This window comes from Adiantum capillus-veneris, chromosome 14 (genome assembly GCF_014529385.1).
Source record: "Adiantum capillus-veneris isolate H3 chromosome 14, ASM1452938v2, whole genome shotgun sequence".
NCBI classification, from domain to species: Eukaryota; Viridiplantae; Streptophyta; class Polypodiopsida; order Polypodiales; family Pteridaceae; genus Adiantum; species Adiantum capillus-veneris.
The window spans coordinates 112,587,926-112,608,838 of NC_140944.1; the positions used below are offsets into that span (position 1 = coordinate 112,587,926).

The 20,913-nt window shown below is 45.3% G+C and overlaps 1 protein-coding gene across 1 annotated transcript in view; it reads right to left on the reverse strand.

Moving 5' to 3' along the window:
- Positions 1-20,913, reverse strand: part of LOC147442956 (general transcription and DNA repair factor IIH helicase/translocase subunit XPB1-like) — a 134,810-nt gene that overhangs the window by 27,925 nt on the left and 85,972 nt on the right. Inside the window, exon 5 of the mRNA XM_086528927.1 lies at positions 160-382. Within this exon, the coding sequence (XP_086385053.1) occupies positions 160-382 (223 nt within the window). The remainder of the gene's footprint in view (positions 1-159; positions 383-20,913) is intronic.

A 20,913-nucleotide genomic window follows, 5' to 3' on the forward strand; every position in this document is an offset into this window, starting at 1 on the left:
TCCAAAGAAAAAAGAAAAAAGAGTACAAAAGATGTAGAAAAGTAGCTCACTCTTGTAAAAGACAGCGAAGTAAAAAGGTTGCTTGATAATCTTGCTGAATCATCTTGAACCTCAACAAAACAGACATGTTTAATAATCACATCAACAATCTCAACGTACCTCAGGAAATGGACTTTCGACGAAATATCTGTTTTTCTTCAGAACTAGCTTTACTTTTCCGTAGTTTAAAGTGGATGCACGAATAAAATCGACAATATCGTTTGACAACTTGGTCTTTGAGAGTCTATCCAGAACTGTAATGATAGTCTCTGTCTCTAAACCCACAGATACTGCAGCGTAAAGCGAGTGGGGTGTCAAATTGTATTCATGTAGGGACTCTGGCCTGCAGACAGGTATTACAAGAAAGATTCACATAAAAGCATGAACAAGAAGATCACAACCAAACAAACAGAGATACAAGCAGGCACTACCTTCTCAAAATTATCCTGGATTTCCTAAAACATGCACGTGCCAGGTGTGAGCATATGCATACACCATTACATACACTAGTGTAAGTGTGTGCACACGCTGTGAGTGATATTGTTCCAACTCCTTTTAGTCATTCTTGTGTGTCTGATTGCTGTTGTTGTTATTGGTTTCTTTTCCTCGGGGAAAGGAGTGCGTGCGTGTCTGTGCATGTGTGTGTGTGTGTGTGTGTGTGTGTGTGTGTGTGTGTGTGTGAGCACATGTGGTGGTTGTGCAAGTGTTACAGATCAAATCCAAATGCTCGAGAAAAAATCCAACGAGGAACACCAGTAAATGAATAACTAGCACTGTATCCACCACACCCATGTGTGCATGCGTGCGTGCGTGCGTGTGTGTGTGTGAGAGAGGTGTGAGAGAGCATGAACTCTGCCCTGCGTGTCCTCTGTCGCGCGATTTCTGCCCTGCGTGATCCCTGCACAGCATGCTGCTGTCTGCAGACTCCACTCGCCTGCACATGGCCTTACAGAGCTGACCCAAGCTACAGCAGCGGGGGAGATTCAGCAGGGGCCTTCAGCATCAGCTAGCAGATTTGCGCGCGCGCACGTGTAAGCTTTACAGCGGGCGAACCTCAGCAGGGACTCTCGGCATTTGATGACTCTGCGTCTATCATTGTGTGTGTGTGCGCGCGTGCGCACGTGTGTGTTGGTATGTGTGGATTTCGCCTCCTTCCTCTATGTGTGTGCGTGTGTGGGTGTGTAAAGCAGTGACGGTTGGTTTCGGGTGTAGTGAATCCTTATGCCACTCGTTTGTCGCGCGACCCTGCCTGCGCAACTCCTACACTGTGCAAGCCCTTTTCAGCGCGCCGATGGTCGAGATGATTTTCACCTGCACGCAGCCCTTCTTTCAGATTCTGGTGTGAGTGATAGTGGGTGTGTCTGTGTATTTACGTTAGTAGGAGGTTCTTTTTTGTCAATGTGTTCAGCAGAGTCCTTGCTAAGAAAGCTTGAGAAAAATAAAAGTAAATAAATATATAAGGTGGGTGCTAGTCCAGTGTGTGCTCTAGAAAGTGCAGTGTTGATTAGATATGGCAGAAGAAGTTGTATATAAGCGTAGGAAACAGGTGGATCTTTCCACGATGGATGCTGCAAATATCATCGAAGAGTGTTTGTCAGAGGATTTTGTTGATGCTCGGAATGCTTGGGAAGGTCAGCAGCCAGCTACCGAAGTGGTTATTCCGGTTCAGCAGCTTATGGATCCGGTAGCACAGTATGCGTTGAATGCAGTCATTTTGTTCTTCCCTGGCAAGATGCCCTCGGCACAAGATGTAGGTCAATGGGTTGATTTCCTGTTGAAAAGACAAGCTGTCCGAGGAGTGTATTTTGGTGCCCGTGGTTTTTATGAGGTGTTACTAGCAGACATGCAAGCTCGCTCACAATGATTGGAAATGTCGCCCTTGTTTTTCAATATGCAAATGACACATGTATTGCCTTGGGCGCTTACTAAAGACTATCAGAGCTTGATACGACATAGGTGCCCAATTTGGGTGGAACTAGTTGGATTTCCATGAACTTGGAAGCATTTTTTGCCTCTCCTAGCTGCTCAATTGGGCAAAGTGATATGCCCCCCAAATTTGGATACTAATTCCAATAGATTTTGTGTGTTGTGCAATACGGATATGCCGAAGCCGTCAGAAATAATGGTTGACTTTGGTGATCAAATGGTAGGCAAAAGGCCGTTTAAACTCAAATGGAAAAAATTTGCAGGTGCATGTTTCAGTTGTGGAAAATTTGGCCATATGCAGTCTGAATGCCAGGATTCTTTGTTGAAACTACCGCCCTCTGCTGTTCCGGCATCTGGAACCCATGTTGCCTCCCCCTCCTCTTCATTTGTGAGACCAAAGGATGCTAATGGAAGCATGCAAGCCAACGATCAAAATAAAGCATGCCTAATGTGCATCCTACTGCAAAGACAGATACCAAAGGTAAAGCCAAAATGACGGATAGTTGGCAAACTCCAAAGAAGCCAGTTAAGCCTCGTGTTTCGCCTGTTTCAAGAAATTGTGCGCCTGCTTTGGATGCAAGAAGTGGTGGATTTTCTACATCTACATCTCATGATCATAAGTCACTTGTTGAAGCGTGGGACAGAGTGGTACACTCATATAAAGATGCTCTACTTGGATGGACATCTGGATCGTTGCCTCTGCATCAGAATCCTCACCAAGGAACGCAAATGGAGTCCGCTTCATTGACTATTAGTATGGAGACGGATGTGCCCATGGGCAATACCACTTGATGATAGTGCCTCATGCTTCTCTTGTAAATACTGTATAGATGCATTCTCCTCTTAGATGCTTTACGTATGATGTGCGCGGTTGGTGCAACCACGACAAGTGGAAGTTAATTTGGCATTATGTACATACAAATAAAGCAGATATAGTGGTGTTACAGGAGCATAATCAGCATGATTTTGTAGGTCAATCTTCGTATTATGCAGGATTTTGGATTGCTTACGCTGGTACTAGTTCTTTCTCGGGTGTTTTGATGATGGTGCGTCATGAACTACAGCCGGTTTTAGCCCATAATGATCTGGCAGGGCGTTGGATGGTAGTTCAATGTCTTGTCCAAGGAAATATTCTGGAATGTGTTGGTATTTATGCGTATACTACCTCAACACAAAGAAGTTTTTTGGCAAGAGTTGATCAAATACCCCTAGCGTTCGCATGCTCTTTGGGGAGGGGATTTTGATAATGCACCTGCAAACACGGACAACACAACGGGTCATTCACATATGTTGAGCTCCGAATGCTCTTCTTGGGGTATCATGGTCAGTAATGCACGTGTCCTAGATCTATGGGCCAGCATGCACTCTTCAGAGAGGGGTTATACATTTACTCATAATGCTCACTCTGGATATAGAGCACGTATGGATCGTTGGTATGTATTGGGCACTCTGCAATATGATATGTGTGCATGTGATATGAGGATTGATCATTCTTTCACCTTATTTGATCATTTTCCTCTTTGGCTTTGGGTCTATTTTGAGGCGGTGGATATAGACTCCTCGCTCCTTCGTAAACAGTTGTTACATATTAATAATGCGATCTTTCACATACAACATTTCAAACTTTGATTGAAGCAATAATTCCTCCACTTGTCTCTCAGATGTTTAATGATGTGGATGTGGCTTGGTATCGCTTTGTCATGCGTATCCAAGCAAAGGATTATGATTCATGGTACATGTACCAGTTGAGAAATAAAGTGCAGAAAGATAAAGCGATCTGTCACGCCCTCGGAAGTCTTGCAGATACTAGAAGGCTTACTGACTCAGAACAAGAGGAATTATGCACAGCTAAAACCTCGTTGATGTGAATGATAAGAGAAAACTTGAAAAATGGAAAATTAGATCCAAGCAATATGCTTTTATGGATAAAGGTTGTTCATCGAAACAATTCTTTAAGCAGTTGCATCATTCGAGGACTTCTGCCTCTATCAAAAGGGTTAGAGACGAGGTTGGGCAATGGACAACCAAGAAAGGTCAATTGGTAGACTTAATGGTGGATCATTTCAACGTGTTTTTGCCAAGCCTGAAGCCCCCTCGACTGAGGTTTTGCAAGCCAGTCAGTTATTGTTGTCGTATGTACATCCTATATTGACAATGAATGATGTAGATACCCTTGAGGCGAGTTTTACTGAGGATGAGTTGCATGACAGTTTATTGCATCTTGGTTACTGGAAATCGCCTGGATGGGACAAGCTTACGGTGGAATCTTTCCTTCGCTTTTGGGAATCCCTTAAGCAACCTCTCCTTTTCATGATAAACCATGCATGGACCACGCAATCTTTGCCGCAATCGTGGAAAGAAGGACTGGTGAAATCGTTGCCTTAGCAAGCATTGTGTGAATACTTTTCACATTGGCATCAAATAACGCTTATGCCAGCCATTTACAAATTGTTGTCGAAAATGATAGCTACTCGTGTTGCTGACCAATTGTTTTCCGGCATACATCCGGCCTAGTATGGATTTATTCCTCGCAGGCAGTTTATGGATAATATTGCCAATGCTTTTATTGGAATTGAGTATGCAAAATATATTGGACAAGATGTGCTTATCATGTAGATTCATATAGAGAAGCATTTGACACTATTCACTAGGACTTCATTGCTCAGATCATGACGGCTTTGGGCTTTGGGCCCAGGATGCGCCAACTTCCAAGTAGTCTATTTTCTACAAAAATAGTCAATCTGCCGGAATTATTGACGATGAGTGACTCGGTTATGGGATCTTGGTCCATCGGTCAGGCAACGATGCCCTTTGAGTGCCATGTTGTATGCTATTGCTACACATCCTCTGCTGTTGTATCTGGACTCCTTAACAGCATTTGGTAGGCTACATGGACTGCAACTACCAGCTCATGATCATTTTGTGGCACAAGCGTATGTGGATGACTCCATGTTCTCGCCTAGAAATCATCCTAAGGATGTTCGTTGTATTATGGAAGCACTACATATTTATGGGTTGGCTGCAGGTCCGCAAGTGAATTTCCGAAAATCTAAATTGTTGTCATTGCATCATATGGATTGGCATGCTCTGTTATGGCCAGGTGAGATAGAGAAGCCTAATCAAATTGTGCAACATCTTGGTTATTTGTTGGCTTGGTCGGTTAGCAATGCGAAATTGTTGCAATGGAATGAGAATAAACTGAGGTCTAAATTGCAGTATTGGAAATTGTCTACCTGGCCGCTCCATGTAAGACTCAGAATAGTGCAATCTATTTTGGTGACATACGTGGAATTTTTCCTGCCATTGTTGCATTGGCCACCCCGTCGTCTTCGGGATTTCATGTCTCGGATTCAGCGGCACTTTTGGTCCACTTCCTCTCACAAAAAAGACTTGCGATTGCTTGCGATGGATAAGCTCTGTACTCCAAAATTTTGTGGTGGTCTGAATATCCTTCATTTGTGTTCTCATGTTATAGCAAGGTGTTGGTTGAGCAAAAACAGCCTTGGATGCAGATGCTTGCGTTTTTGTGCTCTCATGCGGTTTTTACGCCAACCTTCGGCCATTGGCAGCCGTCGTATTGGGATGTGGTTTTTGGTAAAGTTGAAGCTACAATTATGGGATGTCCCTTTGCTTCCAATCTAGTGGATGATTGGAAGGTGGTCACGACAGAATTATTGTGGAATGGTAGAGATAACGTCTCTGGAAATCACTTCGACTGGAGAGTTTGCATTAGAGTAGAGTTTTTGCTCAAACCCTTGTTCAACGCTCTAGTGTGTGCACGCGCATGTGTGTGCGCCTGCAGTGTGTGTGTGTGTGTGTGTGAGAGAGAGAGAGAGAGAGAGAGAGAGAGCATAGATTATCCACGCCCATGTGTGTGTGTGTGATGTGAGAGAGAAACGATTCTGCTCCTGCGCTCTGTCCGCGAGCCTGGCAACCTCTGTGCGTTCCTTTGCCCTGCGCAAGGGTCTGTTCTGACTTTGCTCGCGGCACCTGTTGCAACCCTAGTCACTTTTGTTAGTGAGCTGAACAGTGACTGTGTGTGCGCGCGCCGTTGTGGTCGTCTCCTCTGCCTGCGCCAGTTTACCTGCACAAGCTTCACGACCTAAGCTGCCTGCACGAACTCCCCTGCCTGTGCTAACTGAGCTGCTCGAGTCTTCAACGCTATGGTTCTGCCCCGCCCGGTCACTTTCAATTCGTTGTGCATGTCTACCAGGGTTTGTGACGTTGCTTTCAATTGGCAGGTGATGCTATCAGGTTGATGAGAGGTTTGGTGTTGTGTCAAGCTCGGAAGTGTAAAGGGCACTGCTGAGTTGATGTACCTGTGTTGTGGTTTTGGATGCATTATTGTGCAAAGTCTGTACAAAGCTTTGGTTCCTCAGTTATTTGCGGAGTTTTCTAGACATTTGGTTTTGTTTGGCGAGGCTTTGTGATTTATGTTCGACTCTCTGTGCGTCTTTAAGCGTCGGAAAGCAATGGAACCCACGTCGGAGGCCGCTTCTGAGATCAAAGCATGCTTGTATGAGGACTTTGAGGAGGCTCGGCAGGCATGGAATGGTCAAGCGCCTGCTCTTGAGGTGCGCATTCCGATACACGACCTCATGGACCCAATTGCACAGTACGCTATGAATGAAGTTATCCTATTTTTCGTAGGGAAAATGCCTGCTGCGCAAGATGTCGAGCAATGGGTTGATTTTCTCCTTAAACGACAAGCTGTCCGTGGTGTCTATTTCGGGGCGCGTGGATTTTATGAAGTTTTGCTCGCAAATATGAAAGCTAGAAATCTTTAACTTGAGATGTCTCCTCTCTTCTTTAATACGCAGATGACGTGTGTTCTCCTGTGGGTACTCACTAAAGATTACCATAGTCTTATCTGTCACAAATGCACGGTGTGGGTGGAAATTGTTGATTTCCCTCGCACGTGGAGACATTTCCTGCCGTTCTTGGCCGCGCAGCTTGGTAAGATCATTTGTCCCCCAAAATTGGATGCAAATACAAACAAGTTTTGCATTCTCTGGGACACTAACAAACTTACTCCTCAAGGAATTATGGTTGATTCAGGAGATCCATGGGTAGGCAAGCACCCCATTGAACTTAAATGGGGTAAATTTGCAAATTCTTGCTTTCGATGTGGCAAATTTAGCCATATGCAATCTGAATGTCCAGAGCCGGTCTTGCAACCCCCTCCTTCCGTTGTTCCTTCGTCCACCTCTATCCCTGTAGAAAAACCCACAGGCGAAGTCAAGCAGAATGGAGTCTCTAATGCTAAGGTGGCTTCGAATGTGGAAAAAGGGAAAGGTAAGACACCGCAACTCACTAATCTTGGGAATGCGGCTGCTGCGAAAGGCAAAAATATTGGACCTGCTTATGTCAACTCATGGGTGGTGCCAAAAAATCAGTGAAGATTCTCACACCATTTTCTTCTCGTAATTATGTTCCTTCTGTTAATGCCAACAAGAATGCATTGTTTAAGGAACTTCCATGTAATGACAATCACACATTGATTGATGCATGGAAAAAGCGATGCATTCTTACAAAGATGTACTCCTTGGTGAGACTTCCACCTCGCCGGTGAACCTTGTGGACATGTTTCCTGCTTTGACTCAGAGGCCGGGTCCTCGTATGGATGTAGTGGATGGAGACGTGTCTATGGGCACCTCCACTTGATTACCATGTTTGTTGCCTCTTGTACATGTGTTTCCTAATGCAAAATCGCATTAAATGCATCTCATACAACGTCCGTGGGTTATGTAACCTTGACAAATGGCGTCTGACCTCGCACTATGTACATACATGATACATGTAAGGCAGACATAGTTGTATTGCAAGAGCAAAATCAGCACGAGTTTGCTGGTCAATGTTCCTATTTTGCCGGTTATTGGATTGTGTACGCTGGCTTGCAAGATTTCTCAGGTTTAGTGATGCTGGTTCGCCAAGAGCTTCAGCCTGTTCTCCTATACAACGATCCGCATGGTCGATGGATAGTTGTACAATGTTTGTTAAATGGTCGAGTTCATGAATTTGGAGGTACTTATGCATATATGGCCTCTGGGCAAAGAGCTGCTTTATGATGAGAAATTTCGTCTCACCCTTGGACCTCTAATGCATTTCTTTGTGGAGATTTCAATAATACCCCTTATTTAAATGACAGCACCACAGGAAATTCGCATATGCTGCTTGCGGAGAAACACGAATGGGATCTTCTTGTTGCCTCTCCTCACATGATTGATATATGGCGTTGTTTGTATCCCGATGCTTCTGGTTTTACCTTTCAGCATGTTGCTCATTCTTCTTATAGAGCACGATTGGATCGTTGGTACTTGCTTAATGGGCAACATTGAAGAATTTGTATGTGACATGAGGATAGATTATGCCCTGCAGCTCTATCGGATCATTATCCTCTTTTGTTGTATTTGTGTTTTGGACAGTATCTTTGTGATCGGCCTTTACAGGAAACGCTTGCTGCATGTTAATAATGCCTCTCTTACTCATGAAGTTTTTTGACACATGATTGCCGATATTATTCCCCCGCTACTGGCTCACATGCATATTGATTTGGATAATGACTGGTATCGTTTTATCATGAGAGTACAAAGTGTTATTTGTGACTATGGTTCGGGGAATGTCGTTGATGAGAAATGGGTTAGTCAACGACTACAAGAGTTGGCTGATTTGCGGCCCCTGTCTGACTCTGAAATGATGGAGCAATGTGAAGCTAATGTGTGTATTCAGCAAAATGATAAGCGGAAAATTGCTAAATGACAGACGCGTGCACGTCAACAGGCTTTTATGGATAAAGGTTGTGCTTCGAAGAAATTTTTTAAGCATCTGCATCATTCAAGGGTCTCACAATCAATTAAGCAGGTTATGCTCCCCTCGGATGCTTGGACTTCTTCGAAGCAGGAACTTGTTGAGGTTATGGTTTCACATTATCGACAAGTGTTTGCTGCCCCATCTCAGCCATCTTCCGCAGTTGCCAAGCGCATCAATTGTTGCTTTCTTATGTTCGTCTGATCCTGTCCTCGCAGGATGCCCAATGCCTTGAGGATCCTTTCACTGCTTTTGAATTGCATGGTGCCTTGCTTGCATTGGGCCGTTGGACATCTCCCGGTTGGGACGGACTTACAGTGGAATTTTTCTTCTCCTTTTGGGATGCTCTTAAACAGCCCCTGCTTTTCATGTTAAATGCGGCATGGGAGAAACAAGATCTGCCAGTATCATAGAAAGAGCTCTCATTGGCAGCCATAACTTTGATGTTGGTGGTTTACAAGATATTGGCTAAAATGTTGGTCCAGTGCATTAAGGACTATCTGTTTACAGGACTTCATCAGGCTCAGTATGGTTTTATCCCTCGTCGTCAAATCATGGACAATTTGGCTAATGTTATGATTGGCATGGAGTATGCTAAGTACACGCAACACGATGTGTTGGTCATGCAAGTTGATATTGAAAAGGCCTTTGACATTGTGCAATGGGACTTCATTGTTGCCACAATGTGGTGTCTAGGGTTTGGTCCTAGATTGGCCAATGTGGTTTATTTCTTGTATGCTTGCACTACGTCTCTGAGGATCCTGGAAAGGGAATTGACAGAATCATGGCCGCTTGGTTGTTCGGTTAGGCAAGGTTTCTCCCTTAGCGCTTTGCTGTATGCTATTGCCACTCACCCTTTGTTGATGTATCTTGATCACTTGACCTTTGTGGAGCGTCTCATGGTTTGCAGTTACCATCGGGTCATACCTTTATTGGGCAGGCTTATGCAGATGACTCGTTGTTTATGCCCCGCAACCAGCAGAGCGACGTTCAAGTGATTATGGAAGCTTTGGAATTGTTTGCGATTGCAACTGGTCTTAAAGTCAACTTTCATAAATCAAAGCTTTTGCCACTTCGTTCTTGTGACTGGCATGCTCTGTTGTGGCCAAGGAGAGACTGTTCCTCCAAATGTGATCACCAAGCATTTGGGATATCCAATTGGATGGAACGTCACTCACACGCAAAAAGTGGACTGGGTTATGTATCGTTTGAATGTTAACTGCATTACTGGAAGCTTTCTACTTGGCCTTTGCATGTTCGCCTGCGAATCGTTCAGAGTATCCTCTCATGGCATATATTCAATTCTTTTTGCCATTGTTGCATCGGCCTCGCCATTGTCTTGATTCTCTCATGTCGGCCATTTTTTCTCATTTGTGGCGAACTCATGCACACAAAAAAGACATGCGTCTGATGTCAATGGCAAAACTTTGTACACCCAAGCGCTTCGGTGGTCTGAATATTTTGGACCTGCGTAGGCATGTCCTTGCTAGGAAGGCTATGCTATGCCTACACTTACGCAACAATCTCAGCCTTGGACTCTTATGTTTGCACACTTGAGTCAGCATGTGGTTACGTCCTCATTTGGCCACTGGCAATCATCTATTTGGGAGGTGGTATTTGGTAAGATGGATGGTCGTATTCCTGGATGCCCGCTTGCTTCCACCTTGCTCTCTGCCTGGAAACGGGTTACGATTCATGTATCGTGGAATGCTCGGAGGGAAGGAAATTCACTTCGCCTTGAGAGCCTTCATTGGAGCCCGGCCTTCTCTCTTACTCTGGTTGACCGCTCGCCTCGCCAGGCGTATTTCCTCTCTTGCGTTGCATTCGAGTGGTTGAGGATGTGGCGGATGTAGCTAGTTTCACTTTGGAGTTTTCATTTGCCGCTCGACGTTTTGGATTGGGCATGCATTATTACCAATCCTCGAGAGAATTGCAGCAGATGTTGGTCGGTTTTTTGCCCATTTCACCTTTGGCTGATGGTGATCGCATGTTTGACTGGAATCTTTGGGAAATGCCCTTTCAAGATATTTCTACCGGTCGGGTAAATGCTCTTCTTCTGTTTCAACCATGGCTTGCTGATCATTGCAACACACTTTGGCACATGCATAAATCCGATTTTTGGTGGAGAAGGCTTCTATCTGCATTATGGTAAAGCCATTTGCCTTTGAAGGAGCGTTTGTTTCTTTGGCGTTGTTTACTTGGTGTGCTCCCTGTGGGTACCTTTCTTAGGATGCACCATATCCGCCCCTCATCTTGTGTCCATTGCTCATCTGCCGAAGAGGATGTTTGTCACCTGTTGTAAGATTGTTGTATTACTCAAGATTTCCTTCGTCGGGTATCTGAGTGTACGCGGCTCCGTTTTCCCACAACGGTCTTCCATAAACGGTTTTGGGCTTTTAGTATCTTCTCACCAGCGTTAATGGAGCCTGTGGAGACAGCGTAATGGCTATATGTTCCATTAATGGAGCCTGTGGCGACAGCGTAATGGCTATATGTTCCATCGCATTCATGCAGATCCCCTGCCATTCTTCAAGCTTTCCCTTAGGCAGTCTTTATGGTTCACCTTGGAAGTTGGTGATATCACTGCAGAGATACATCAGCTTTCCTATGAATGCTTTTAGCTATTTTGTACAGTCGAACGCTTTTGTGTTCCTTCTCTTGTACTTCATCTTTTTTGTGGGTTTTCCTCTCTTTGAGAATTCCCACAGATAGATAAATCAAATTGATTTACAAAAAAAAGTGTGTGCACGCGTGTAATTTTTGCTCCTCTGTCGCGTGGATTTCCTGCGCGTTGCTGCACTTCTCTGCGCGCGCGCGCGTGTGTGTGTGTGTGTGTGTGTGTGTGAGAGAGAGAGAGAGAGAGAGAGAGAGAGAGAGAGAGAGAGAGAGAGAGAGAGAGAGAGAGAGAGAGAGCCCTACTACGCAGTTCTGCTCTACAGCCTTGTAGGTGTTCCGCCCTCGTTGCCCTGAGCCTGCTCGCCAACTGTCAGACCTCTGTGCGACCTGCTGCATCAACAGGGCCAGGCAGTTTACAGCTCCCGACAGTCTACAGTTTTCCAGGCACTGTTATTTTGTAGATGTATGTGTTCTGTGGGAGATGTACATATTTTTGAGGTCTCTGGAAATAGATAAAATAAGACAAAAATACAAACAAAGTCTTTTGCTTTAGTTTTCAGTCGTGGTCCAGTTGCTGCATGTCAGAGTGTTTTCAAGCGCCGTAAAGCCATTGACAGTGTTTCAAAGAGTGCTTTTGAAATCAAAAGTTGTCTATATGAAGACTTCGAAGAGGCTCGGAATGGTCAGGCACCTGCCCTTGAGGTGCAAATTCCAGTACAAGACCTTATGGATCCGGTAGCGCAATATGCCATGAATGCGGTCATCTTGTTTTTCCCGGGCAAAATGCCCATTGCGCAGGATGTGCGACAATGGGTTGATTTCCTTCTAAAACGCCAAGCTGTCTGAGGCGTTTATTTTGGTGCCCGGGGTTTCTATGAGATTTTATTGGCAAATATTGAGGCTAGAAACCTTCTCTTGGAGATGTCTTCCCTCTTTTTTGGTACACTGATGACTCATGTTCTGCCTTGGACACTCACGAAGGACTATCCAAGCCTTGTTCGTCATAAATGTCCTGTGTGTGGGTGGAAATTGTTGATTTCCCTCGCACGTGGAGGCATTTTTTTTCGTTGTTGGCTGCTCGGCTTGGCAAAGGTGATTTGCCCCCCGAAAATGGATGCGAACACCAATAGGTTTTGCATTCTTTGGGATACAAACAAGCATACCCCGGATCGAATTATGGTGGATTCAAGGGATCCATGGGTGGGCAAGCATCCTATTAAACTCAAATGGGGCAAATTTACAAACTCCTATTTCCGATGTGGTAGATTCGGTCACATGCAGTCTAAATGTCCTAAACGAGTTTTGCAGCCCCCTTTTTCGGTTGTTTCTTCCTCTACCCCTGCCCCTATAGGTAAATCTATTGGTGAAGCTAAATTGAGTGGAGTTTCTACTATGAAGGTGACTCCAATTGTCACCAGCGTGTGACTACTATCTATCCTTTTTGTTGATTTCTTTCTTATTATCTATTTACTTTCACTTTTTGGAAACACCCCTCGGGAAATCTAACTGCCCTGCAGTGCATAGCTAGTGTGGAACTGTCCAGAGGGAGTCCAGGCCTGAGGGCAAGAGAGCACTAAAGTTGGACAAGGACTATGGTTAGCCAAGTGGGGTCATTGACTAGCCAAAGTGGAATCCTTCGCTACAGAGCCTACATTTCAGTTCTGAATGTGGCCACAGTGTACAAAGAGGGTCGGATGACCTAGAAAGATACAATGGCAACATCTCCTAAAATTTAGGGAACTGCTATTTTGGGACCTGAAAATGTGTTTGCGTCATTACCTCCGGAATGACAAGGGGAACATTTTCTTACTCTGCCGTGAAGTCAAATGGGCAACCGGTTGGGAGATTTTTAGGCGACAACCCCGAAACGGGAAAATGCTTATAAATGTGCCAAGCGGCACCTTCTGGTGCACTTTCCTCACGCAAGAGAAGGGGGCGCTGAATTTTAAGCTGGAAGGAGCTATGGAGTGCTTGCTTTCCCTCTTATGCACAGTGCGGTGCCAAGAGTGATGCCCTGCACGCTACGCACTATCATCTCTCTCTCCTTTGGCAATATGTTATGCCCCACTAGTGGGCTCTTCATTTGACCAATGTACAGTTGTGTGGGTTCATGCGCGATTGCCGAGGCAAGAGCCTCTTGCACAGGTACTGGATTAGCTAGCGGCTAATCCCCCCGCAAATACAGGTGAATTCGGAGAGGTTTCACGCCGAAAATCTTGTCCGATTCAAAGGGCAAGTAGCCCTACAGGTGCGGGAGCTCGAGGACTTGCTAAGGATGTGACCGGCACGCGAAATGTAGCCCGAAACAGTAAATTACAGCCTGCTGTGTACTTTTGCAGGTTTAGGGTTTTGGCCCTAAACGGACCCTAATTCCCCCAGGAGGTTCGGGGACGCAAGGGGACCGCTGTACAGGCGATCTGGCGCATTTTCAGGGCTGAAAACAGAGTATTCAGCGTGCTGCAGATTCTCGCCAGGTTTTGCAAAGTGCCCGTATGCATCGGGAAAGTCATTCAATGCGTGGGAATACTGACTGTGAAGTGTCCTAGTACAGTTATGCTGCCAAAATCAGGCCGGAACAGTGGAAATTCAGCCGAGTTTGTGCGGGGCAGCTTGTAGGGAACCACAACGTTTATTCCCTCTTTTAAACAATAAAGAAATACCGAAAGGGGCGCCTAAGTTAGGGGCCAATCTGGTGTCGGTCTTCTCATACAGGTGCATTCTAGCATCTGTATCCCATTCCCCTCTCTTGTGTCACTATAGCGCAGGTATAATAGACGACTAATAATGGGTGAAAGCTAAATCAAGGTTTGAAGTAAAGTCTAACCCCCCTTTTTGGATTGAACAGGCCGGTTACATGGTTCCATCGACGGGATTAAATCACTTTTTCCCATAGAAGTGAGCCTTGGTCAGTTTGGGCTTGAAGACACAGGGGATCATAGACCAGACACAGGGAATTGTAATTATGGCTGACAGACCAGATGATGTGACTGAAGAGGTTTCCTCTTCACAGGGTCAACAGACACATGAAGTGGGTGGGTCCTCAAGACCACCACAGACGGATGATGATATATTCAGGACCGAGTTGGCTACCGTTGTGGCTAGGTTCACACAAGTAATGCAGAATCCAAGGTTTTTAGCCTTTCTGCAACCTCCTGTTCCGTCTCAGCAAGTTGGGTCACTGGATCATATTCAAAAGCCTGTTAAGGCTCGAGCACAGGTGATTCATACTGCACAGTCAATGGAAACACCTGTACACTTGACGGAGAACATGCAGTCTCCACAACATGTGCCTAAGGTGCAAGAACAGGTGGCTGAGATGCCAGTCACTCAAGCTATACCAGTTCAGCCCGCCACCTTTCAGCAGCCTATAGCTGGTTCTAATGGGCAGGGAAGCAATCTACAGGCTATGCAACAGGTCTTCCGACCACCTTCAGTACACCCTCGCTATTTTGGAGGTGGATCGGTATTCCAAAGCATGGCTGGTCATGCACCTGGAAATCAGTTTTACACGCCAAGAACAGTGTTTGGGAGTGCTCAAACGATGATGCCTAACCCCATGTATGGTGTCATGGGCATGCTACCAGGATTTCAGAGCACTCAGGGCCAATTTGGGATGCCACAGGCAAATTTTGGTATGGCTGGAATTACAAATCAGCAGCCAAATATGGCATTTCCAGGTCAAGTTAATAGCGGCCAAGGAACACAGATGAACCCTAATAGTGTTCCCATGTTTCAGTCACTTCCATATGACAATTTAACGCCGCTAGAGAGGCCAACTCCGTACAAAGAAGGTGGCAAAGGTGTGTCTTTCATGACCTTTACATGGTTTGATGACAGGAAGAAGGCTCTCTCATTCCTCTAGCAGTTTGACAAGGCCTATGCAGGGGAAAACTTTACAGAGGCTTCAAAGGTCCGCAAAGCAGCCACTTTCTTGACAGGGAATGCGGGACAATGGTGGACAACTTTATTACTTCAAGGGCAAGCTCCGTCCACATGGATTTACTTCAAGCAGATTTTTGCAGCAGCATGGTTATCTGATGATTTCGAAGCAGATGTCATGACAGAATGGCACCAGCTTAATGCTGCTACTTGCAAGAATCTGGATGATTACAATCGGAAGTTTTGGAAAGCTCTACTTCCAGTAACTTCCTATAGGTTTGTGCCATTGACAGAACAGATTGAAAAATACTGTTGTGGCCTACCTAAAGGATTGAGAAAGTACTGTACGAAGACCAAAGTCACTACTTTGACGCAGCTCATCGATTAGCAAACACTGGCAATGGTTTGCTCAAGGGAGAAGATTGTGAATTCAATACTGGCGTCAAGGAAGGATCAGCCAAGAAAAATTCAGCGAAGAAGTATGTTTCCAAGGAGGTTCCTAAAGTGACTCGAGAGCCAGCCAACGCAAGGAAAGGCAAAGCTTCGGCTGAATCAGAAAAGGGACCAGCGAAGAAATGGAAAAGACGTTTTCCTCGCAAGTCTGAAGAGCAAAAGAAGGTCCTGAGGACAGAGAACAAATGCTTTATATGTGAGCAGCCTGGCCACATTGCTTACAATTGTCCTACAAAGAAAAGGCCAGCTGATTCTGATGACAAGGAAGACAAGAAAGGAAAGAAGCCCATGGCTGGTCTAGTGCCAGATATAGTGGGCGACAAGCCAAATTCAGATGCAAGTGAGCTTTGCAGAGCATGGGGAAAGGTCTGGGATCAAACAGTGCTTATCTTCTTTGATCCATGTGCCAAAGCCAACTTCATTTCCCCAGAATTGCCTTCAAAGTTGGGAATCAGACCTGAAGAGATGGGGTGTACAGCAGAGGCAGGTTTGGCATGTCCTGGCCATACAGAGGCTGTGACACCCATCATTGAAAAGTTGCGTCTACATATCCAGTCCTATGTAGATGCTGAAGAATTTTACATCATGCCACTAGACGGATGTGATGTGTTGTTAGATATTCCTTGGTTATTTCGTGTACAGGGCATCATGGATGCCTACAACAAAACGATCACTATACAGAGCAGGGGAAAGACTCACATTCTGGATGTAAAGCTTAAAGGGGAGTCTATTCCCACTGTATCAGCTTCTGCTATTACTTCTGTAAAGCTTAAAGGGGAGTCTATTCCCACTGTATCAGCTTCTGCTATTACTTCTGTAATGAAAAAGCATCTTTCTGCGTACTTGGTTTTTGCACGTGAAGTGTCAGATTGTGATGAATCAAATTTATCTCTGTTAGATAAAGAAAGGTCAATGTTTTTACAACAGTATAGTGACTGCTTTTCCGATTCATTACCGTCTCAATTACCGCCAGAGAGACCCGAGGACCATGCAATAGATTCGGTGCCAGGCAGTAGCCCACCAAATAAGCCTCCGTACAAGGTTAGTGCGGCTCAGCAAAAAGAGATAATGGGCCAAGTACAGGAGCTGTTAGAAAAGGGGCTGATTCAGCCCAGTTCATCTCCATTCTGTTTTCCAGTGTTGTTGGTGCAGAAAAAGGATGGCTCATGGCGTATGTGCATAGACTACCGTGCACTGAACAAGAATACCATCAAGAATAGGTTCCCTATACCTAGAATTGATGATATTATGGACAAATTAGAAGGAGCAGCTATATTTAGCAGGATAGATCTAAAGAGTGGGTACCATCAAATCCGCATTAGATCAAAGGATGTGCACAAGACTGCTTTTAGAACGACGTTTGGCCTTTACGAATTTTTAGTGATGCCCTTTGGTCTCACGAATGCTCCTGCTACGTTCAATAGGATGATGGACAGAATTTTTCATCCACACTGGCAGTTTGTTGGTACATTCTTTGATGACATGATAGTCTACTCAAAGAATGAAGAGGAGCATAGCCATCACTTGGCCATTGTGTTCAAAGAGTTACGCAGTCATAGGTTGCTCATCAATGCAAAGAAAAGTGAATTTTTTCTAGAAGAGATTCACTTTCTGGGACACATTGTCTCAAAGGATGGTGTCAGAATGGATCCTGCAAAAGTTGAAGCGATCAAGTCATGGCCAGATTTGAAGACGGTGCACGATGTCCGAAGCTTTTTGGGACTATGCTCCTATTACAGAAGGTTTATCCAAAATTTCACTGAGATTCCTTCACCTTTACATGCTCTTCAAAAGAAGGCAGTCACCTTTAGATGGACACAGAAAGAGATTTCAGCTTTTAATCTCTTAAAGGAAAAGATGACTTCAGATCCAGTCATTGTGTTGCCAGATCTTAGGAAGTCATTTGTGGTCCAGTGCGACGCCTATGGTAGTAGCATTGGTGCAGTGCTAATGCAAGATGGCAGGGTAGTAGCCTATGAGAGCAGAATTTTGCAAGGGCCAGAGATGACCATGCAGGTCTATGAGAAAGAGTAACTGGCTGTGATTCATGCGCTCTTAAGTTGGAAACACTACCTGCTAGGAGCAGATTTCGTTGTCCAAACTGACCATCAGACCTTGCGATACTTCTTGACACAGACAAAGTTATTTGAGAAGCATATGCGATCGGCAAATATCTTGTCCATGTTTCATTTTCAGATTGTGCATGTGGAAGGCAAGAAGAATGTTGTGGCTGATGCCTTGTCAAGGAAGCCACAAATTTCAGCTGTGTCAATTCCTTATCATCATGAACTTGATGATATGAGAGAACAGTATGCAAATGATGAAGATTTTGCAAGGGTCTTCGAGCAGCTAATGGATGGACAACGTCATGAACACTATCTTCTTAAAGACGGGTTCATGATGATGCATGGCAGATTGTGTGTCACAAAGCCATTGCGACGCAAAGTTATGGAAGAGTCATGTCCCACCGTATGCAGGGCATCGTGGTATCGATGCTACAGTTAAAGCGGTTGAGACATTCTTCTACTAGCCTACATTGAGAAGAGATGTAGATGCCTTTGTGCGAGAATGCCTAATTTGCCAGAAGGTCAAGTTTGACAAGCAAAAGGCGCCAGGGTTATTGCAACCACTACCTATTCCAGATAAACCATGGGAAAGTATTGCTATGGATTTTATCTTTGATCTTCCGAGAACGCAGACAGGAAACGATGGTATTTGGACTATTATTTGCAGATTCAGCAAGCAGGCTCATTTTATTCCTGTCAGGAAGAAGATAAACCCAGATCAGATGGCACGCTTGTTTATGAGCAATATTTTCAAGTATCATGGCATGCCACAGTCCATTGTTAGCGACCGTGATCCACGCATGACAAGTTTGTTCTGGAGAGACTTGTTTGAGAATATGGGCACCACGCTCAAATTCTCTTCGTCATTTCATCCTCAAACAGATGGGCAGTCAGAAGAGGCAAATTCTACTGTCCTAGATCTGCTGAAGTGTTATGTGTCAGAGCATAAAGGAAAGTGGGAGCAGTATTTGTCAACTTGTCAAGAATACAGTAATTGCTTCTATTGAAGAGTACATGTGTAACTGCATTCTTAAACTGTCGGTTTGGGTATGCTCGAAAGTGTTACGGGATCCAACGTGTACTATAAGACAGTGGCAAAATGTGCAGCTACCATTTTGTCATTGGAAAGTTACTGACTCAAAGCAATGGCAGAGTGCGAAGCTACCACTATGTCATTGGGACACGGTTCACACGCATGCAATACATGAGTCGACGAGGTGTTGAATACACCAGGGTTGACAATGAGCATGTATGTGTCGTACATGTGTCGACAGGTGTTGAATACATCAGTGTTGACCATGAGCATGTACGACATAGATGCAAACGAGGACGTTTGAGATTTCAACAGGGGGGGGTATGTCACCAGCGTGTGACTACTATCTATCCTTTTTGTTGATTTCTTTCTTATTATCTATTTACTTTCACTTTTTGGAAACACCCCTCGGGAAATTTTTTTACTTTTTACTTTTTTGGGCTAGAGCCGGCAAGCCAGCAAGCAAAGACAAGTTATCTTGCGGACTTGCCGACAAGGGGAAAAGCGCCTCCATGCCGTATCGTGGCATGTCAACGGGGAATGGAAGCAGGTTTCCCCCTCGAGGGAGTAAAAAGTCTTTTCATGCCATGTTAGTCAGTCCATGTTCCCTTGTTAGTCACGCCACCCGAGGGTAACGTCGGGAAATCACCAAACGAATTCAGTGATGCATTTAAGGACCAAGGCTGAGAGAGAGGGACAGACCCTTGTAACTCACAGACCGTGTTGAATCCTGCCCAGGTACTCCAGGATTTTCGCCTGGTAGAAAAAGGCCCCCGTCCAGTGGATGTCCGGTAGGACTGCCATACCCAAAGTGGGCGTCGGCTCAAAGGAGGCATCCCGATCCGCCCAACCATGGTCACCAAGGCCCGCTCGGAAAGCCCCAGGACCATGTTAGGCGAGACCGCACCGTACGCAATAACTACAAGCCATACGAGCTTCAAACACACCCTCATGGGCCAAAGCATTGTACTATCGCAGTACGGCCCCGCAGAGGAATGCTGCAACGTTATCCGCATAGGCACTCCTCACCTGCGGTCCACAACGACCATTATGGGCCCCACGAGGGACAACCCAACCTGGCAATCGCTTTCCGCTAATCTCCCCTCCCAGGAGTAGCACTTCGGTATCTTCACCGCTAGGATTGTTTAACAGCCGTCTAGCATGTTCCAAACAGGGTCGTATTGAGCTTCTGAGATTGTCCAGTTCAGGGCACTGTACCAACAGGTGCGTAAGTGACCTTGAACCTTCTTCCATTCCGCACAGGGGGCAAGTCCTCGACTGTGCCCGTTCAATCTTATCCTTAAGCATTAAGCCATCCACTCTTGCTAGTAACAAGACTTTCTCCTCCATCCCACCGGGGTTCTTCCCAATGCTCTGCCTAAAGAGGTATCCACGCGTGTCCTCATACTTCCTCTCGATATAAGGATCAAGGGACACACATTGATGTGAGTGTTCCCAAAGCTTCCAGCTCTCCTGTCTTGCGGTTTCAACAGAAGCGCCGTTGATATACCTCTCCCCCCAAAACTTTGTCCTTTTACACCAAGTCCACTTCTTGAATTGGTTCCAGTCTGGTATATTGTTAACCAAATCTGCAATCCAAGTCTTTAGACCTGCGTATTTGGTAAAAGCTCGTACCCTCTGCCCTCCACAGTAAGCTGGTACGGGGGGGAGCCCTAACTCCCGGTGAAGAGTTGCTGCTGCCACAGAACTCGACTTCGCGGCCTTACCGACTACCCACCTCATTCCAGTTGCTATAAGCGTCTCTAATGGGTTCAACTTCCTCATGTCATGTGAACCCATAATATCCGCTCCATAAGTCGCCACTGGGAAGACGCACGCCTTGAGAAAGGCCAACCTTGACCACATCGGAATTTTCTTAGAGCACAGAAGATGTTTATGGGCATACAGAGACTTACGTGCACTTTCAATCCTATCTTTAAGGATAGTATCGATCGAGACTTCGCTGTCTATTAATATGCCCAAGTATCTATACTCCGAAGCTACCTGAATCTCCTCAGGTCCGATGTGAGGCTTGAAGGCAATAAGTTCCTCAAGGTCCCCGTTGAACACAGTCGCCTGGCATTTCTTTATGCC